Raw genomic sequence first — 6000 nt, forward strand, 5'->3', positions numbered from 1 at the left:
AACCTGTTATCTGAGATGATTATGATTTTTAACAGTCCTTAATGGAACTTTTAATGCTAATATTCACATTTCACTGTGAAATGGTTATCCTGTTGATGTGATTTTGAACAGATTCTCCCCCAAAGATTGCTTTAGCCTTTGTGCCGAGTGTAGTTTCATGTCAGCTGAGACTTCAGTGTCTTCTGAGTGAGCTTTAATTCTTCTGTAGCATTTGTTCACCACTTTGTGTTGAGTACATCTTAAGACATTTATTCTTTAGGTACAAACCCGTGCTTTTAGGTCTAATTGGAAAGAAACACTGGACAAGTGTTGGTTTGAGGGACATCCTTTTGATTTTGTTGTTATCACTTAGTTAGATCAGAGTCACAATACAGCAAAGCACCAGTGGTGTTACTCTGTCCTAGGAATGAATTTCCCTTCTTGTTTGCTGAATCTTGTTTGCTGAATCAGTTGACATTCTTCTTCCCTATTCCCAGTCTCAACCCCACTCACTTCCATGAGAGAGCTACTACTGATGCTCTTAGATCGCCCTCACAGGAACCTGACATCCCACCCAGCCTGCTTCGGAAATTCTGTTCCCCCCACCCCCCACTATCCAGCAACAAGGCAGAAAAATATCCTGGTTCAAGTGTCATCATCTCTTGTCTGGATTTATTTTAACATCTCCCTGATGCATTTCCAGCTTCCTGTCCCTGCCCCCTAATTCTCTGTCCCCAAACCCTGAAGTCTTTTTCAACACAGCATCCAGAGTAATCATGTTAAAATCTGGGTCCAGTAAATCTCACATACTGTTGACTGAAGGAAGTCAAGCACACAAAAGTATGTAATATGCAATTTCATTTATAAGCATAGGCAAAACTAATCTAACGTGATAGACATTCAGAATGTGGTTGCGTATGAGAAATGAAGATCACTTGGGAAGGACATGAGGGAACTTTCTGAGGCAATGAAAATAGTCTGTATCTTGGCAGTTGTGGTGATTACAAGGTTTACACATTAATCAAAACTCCTTGAATTGTTCAGTTAATATTTGTATTTTACTCAAATTGTAGATCATCAAAAAAATACGAAAGCAAAACAAAAGTCTAAGCTCATGCTGTTTCTCTGCCCAGACCCTCCAATGGCTTCCCCACTTCATTCAGGGTGAAAGCCTAGATTCTTGCTGTGACTTAGAAGGCCCTGCTTATTCTGGCTCTCTTTTGACTCTGTGACCTACTAGTCTTCCTTTTATACTTTACTCCAGCCACATTGGCTTCTGGTTTTCTTCCAGTTCACCAGGCATACTTCTGCCTTAGGGCCTTTGCACATGCTATTCCCTCTGGAATGCTCTTCCCCCAGATGTCTACGTTGTTACCTCTCTCATTTCCTTTAGGATTTTTTTCAGAAGCCCCCTTCTCAGGAAGGCCTTCCCTGGCCACTGTGTCTGAAGTATTAATCCCCTCCTTGGCGACATTTTATATTACTCTTTCTTGCTTAAATTTTTTCTCCCTTGGCATTCATCACCTTTCCCCATACCATATTATTTACTTGTTTCTTTACTGTCTTCTTCCATAGCTAAGATAAGCCTGAGGAAGGCAGATTTGGCCTGTTTCATTCCCCAGTGTCTAGATCAGTGCTGGCTCATACTAGACTCTCAGTACCTATTTGTTGAATAAATTATTTGTTTTATTTGCCTTAAATACAATGCATGTATGCTTTTCGCTATTGCCAAAAATAATTGGTAGCTCATATTGAAGACTGACTGAAAACAACTTTTTTTGATAGGACAATCAAGGAGCTGCAGGGCCAGCTGGAGTATGAACGGCTACGCAGAGAAAAATTAGAAGGTCAGCTGGATGAGTATCACGCAGAGGTAGATCAACTCAGGAAGACACTGGAAAAGATTCAGGTCTCCAGCTTTGCTGTGGTTGGTGTCCTTCTTAACACATTTATCTCTCTCAAGAAGTAGTATATAAGAGTAGCTAAGAGTCTAAGCTAGGGTTTGAATCTTGGTCATAACCCTTTTTAGTTTGGACAAGTCATTTAACCTCTCTGTGCCTTATTTTTAAGCCATAGTTAGTAATTTGTACTTGGTAAAGTGTTGTAAAGATTAAAGGAGTTATGTGTATAACAGTATAAAACTTTATATGTACACACACATAGTTATATATACATATATACTGGCTAGTATAGCATCCTCAGAGGTGTGCAGTGTCATTGTTTGTGACACATGAGGAAAAAATGTATTTTTTAATATTTATTTAGAGGGCTTCAGCAGGGGAGGGGCAGACAGAGAGGGAGTCACAGAACCCGAAGCAGGCTCCATGTTCTGAGCTGTCAGCACAGAGCCCAATGCAGAGCTCAAACTCATGAACTGTGAGATCATGACCTGAGCCGAAGCTGGAGGCTTAACTGACTGAGCCACCCAGGTGCCCTGAGGAAAAATATTTTTTTATAAGCAGAGTAATAATAATTCTCAGACAGCTGGAATCTGTATACTTTAACATTCTAAATAGCCAGAATAATGATTCCATGTAAGAAAGCTTCAGCTCCTCAAAAGAAATTGTTAGTATATGTGCTGCCGATGCGAGCAGTTGGATGCAAAAGCAGTTGGAAGAGTAGAAAGGAGCCAACGTGGGAGTGGTCATAGCATCCCGTTGTTCAGATTGCAGAGTAGTAAAAACTAACATCTGTAATGCTTCACCTTCACAAAGTTCTTTCATGTGTTAGCATATGTCATTTGATCTGCCCTCATTTAATGTGAGGAAACCGAGGCTCAGAGACTTTAAGTGACTTGTCTAAATTCACACAGCTAGTAATGGTGAGATCAGTAGTTAATCTCTACTTTTTGATCCCATAGTTTTAGCTCTGCTTATAATTCTCGGCTAGAATTATGAATTTGGAATTCAAAATGTAGCTCTAAAATCTAGAAAAATGCTTTAGAGTGACAAATAAAAAGGACAAATGTGTAGGAGGAAGCTGAAAAGAAATGGATATGAGTCAGATACAAAGACACAAAGAACAAAGAAAGTCAGATACAAAGAACAAATACAGAAAGCAGGTAGAGTATGGAAAATAGAGTGAAAGTGACAGCAGGTGACCCACAGTGGTGCTCATATCACGGCCCTCTGGTCTCAGAGCAGAGCAGGCAGAATGCAAACTGGGGAGACTCTGTGACCCTCACCCTCTCTTGTGAACGAAGACAGCGTGATGTAGCCCTTGTGGAAGCTCATGTGACACAGGGTAGCGATTCAGGTGCATTTCGTGTTTTCTTTCCATAGGGAAATGTTTTCTTTGGTCATCGTGGGTGAGTTAATTCTCAACTCTGATTTATAAGAAGAACTTCCTGGCTCCTTTTTATTTTGTACAAACTTATCATTAGTCTCTTTAATAACCACTTTAAAAATATTAACACATGTGCTTGTTATAAAATGTTAAAAGCAGGGCAGTCGTTCCTTCCCATACCAAGTCCAACTCTCCAGAGGAAGCTACTGGTAATGGTTTGGTGTGTCTCGTGTCAACAGCATTCTATTCATCTACAAACACATGTGTGTATTTCTCTGCATGCATGCATTCACACACTTTCTCTCAGTTTTGGTATCTTACCAGCCCTTACTTTTCCAAGAGACAGAATTAATTATAACCCATTCTCTTCATTTTTGCAGTGCTTACCTTGCACCACTCCTAGCCACTGTGGGAAGCTTTTGTGTAGAGAGGCCAGCCTGTGCGGTCACTGGGTATTGGCCGGGGACCTGAGGACACACACATTTCATAAACTACCCCCTACAGTCTGAATCCTGATGTGCCGCCTCAACCTGTGGCAGGAGATCCGCCGCCTCCGCCTCCTGGCAGCACCAGATCCTACATCTTTTGGAGATTACCCAAGCCTCACCATCTTTGAGTCATTTCAAATCGATTTGTCTACCTAGAAAATTTTTATTTTTTAGTAGCTATTTAAAATATTATTTTCTTACCCCAGAACATCTGTTCTCATGGTTGGGCTCGATTCCACATGCTACCGCACATCCCCCCTAAGGCTCTGCTCTCTACCAACCATGTGGTTTTCAGGAGAGCCGACTCAAGCTCACTGTACTCTGGGCTCACCGTCCTTTGCAGTCCTACTTTAGGTTAATCGATTTTTCATAAATGAGCAAATGTCACCAACCTTTTTTGGCAGCTGCAGTCCTGCCACTGCTTCTTTTCTGCAAAAGCTTCTGAGTCTTCAGTTCATCTTTGAAATGGGAATAACACCGGTCTCACAAAGTTGTATTGATGTTAAATGAAAGACTAAGTGGCAATACTGAGGTATTTTCTGTCTCGTAGTATTCACAGGAGTACATTCACGCTTTTTCATATCCTTTTCTTTTTCTTTCCTTTTCATTTTCCATGTTCAAGCTGCATAAACATTGTCGGTAGATAAATAAATGTGTGGAGCCCTATACTTGAGAGTAGGAAGAATTAGTTTATTTGGGAGTCTAAATACATAACGTATAAATAAAATGAACTTCCCGTTCAGTGCTCGTTTATACAGATTTAAGAAATTTTGACCAAATCTTCTGCCACCTTCTGGTCAGGACCTATGATTGCATTCAGCTGTGCCTTGAAGACTTTTCTCTGCAACAGTCTGTAATAGTATAATTTTTATCCAGGAAAAAATTCTCAGGGTAGTTTCTTAGGATCGTCTGACATCTGTAATGTACTTAAATAGTTTTTGATAATAGTAACAACAGCAGCAATTGGTTTTGATAATAGTGACCATATTTATAGTGCAAAGGTGTGGGCAGGAACACCTGGTGGAATCCTAACCCCAGCCACGAGCTCTCCCCATGGACATGTATGTGCCCTGTGTGGTTCTTGGAGCCCCTGCATTCAGCTGTGTCCTGACCAGCTGGGTGCAGAGCATTTTTGACTGGGAGAATTACTCATGGATGAGTAGCATCTGCTGAGTGTCACCTTATTTCTAGCTCTCTCTTGCTCCTTGTGGCATTAAGTGGATCTTCTGTGCTAGGTCCTGAGAATACCATGATGGATGAGAAATGTTTGGAAACAGTGGTGGCAGGCAGAGTGGAGAGTGAGACAAGGGCAGTAGAAGGATGTTGTATGAACACAGAGGAAGGAATGGAGTGGATGTGGAATGAAGGAATGGAAGGAACTAGATGTGGTTTCTACTACTACCGGGCTTGCAAAGAATCCAGGCGATGACATTCTAACACTGTGTGTGTCATTTAGCAGTATATTGAGAAGTGACAGGCTAAGAAAAAAAGCAGAAATAGGGCTGTTCTCTTTTGGGGATGTATCAGGCAGAGCCAGCACTGGTTGGTTTCTCAAGGTGTCTCCTACCTAGTCCATGAATCAGCACAGTATGATGGAATGATACTTCAGATTTGAGAATTTATTTATACAAAAGCCTAAATTTTAACCCAGAGTTGAAAATAACGGTATGGCTAAATTTCTTCTTTTGGAACAGATCATGTAGAAAGATGAAATTTTGTCTACTGCAGATCTCTCATTTGGCCTTTTTCTTTGTAGGAAGAGGACTCTACTGACTCAAGCAAAGATAAAAGGCGAGTGAAGAAAAAGGTGTCTTCTGGGGGAGTTTTTGTGAGAAGGTATTCATCAATGAAATAACTTTAAATAAACTTATTTTTCATTTTTAAATTGATATAAAACCTATATAAGTTCTCTTCAGAGTTACTCTTATATATGCTATCCCAGTTATGAAGGCAGAAATATAGACTATCAAAGGGATTGCTAAAGTTGCATGCACTTAGCTATACTCCCTCTCCCAATATACTTTTATATATTTATGTAGGCAAGACTCCACATTTATGAGTAATTAATTTTGCAAGTAATCACACAAACTTTAAACTATAAGGTGGTACAGTCAGTAATCAAAAGAAATGTAGACATTAAAAATTATTATGAAGCCATAAGAGAATTTTCTTTAACTTTCTAGAGACTATCATTTTTTAACTTTTCAAATGACTTTTAGAAAGCATGTGGATTTAGGAGAAAATGCAG

At 40.0% G+C, this 6000-nt stretch overlaps 1 protein-coding gene across 1 annotated transcript in view; it reads left to right on the plus strand.

The window, feature by feature from the left end:
* The window catches only part of ANKRD42 (ankyrin repeat domain 42), a 77987-nt gene extending 72350 nt beyond the window's left edge, over positions 1–5637 (plus strand). Inside the window, exons 13-14 of the mRNA XM_027039653.2 lie at positions 1765–1906; positions 5509–5637. Of these exons, the coding sequence (XP_026895454.2) occupies positions 1765–1906; positions 5509–5607 (241 nt within the window). The 3' untranslated portion in view covers positions 5608–5637. The remainder of the gene's footprint in view (positions 1–1764; positions 1907–5508) is intronic.
* Positions 5638–6000: the final 363 nt, after the last annotated feature.

The sequence above is a fragment of the Acinonyx jubatus genome, chromosome D1 (assembly GCF_027475565.1).
Source record: "Acinonyx jubatus isolate Ajub_Pintada_27869175 chromosome D1, VMU_Ajub_asm_v1.0, whole genome shotgun sequence".
Lineage (NCBI taxonomy): Eukaryota > Metazoa > Chordata > Mammalia > Carnivora > Felidae > Acinonyx > Acinonyx jubatus.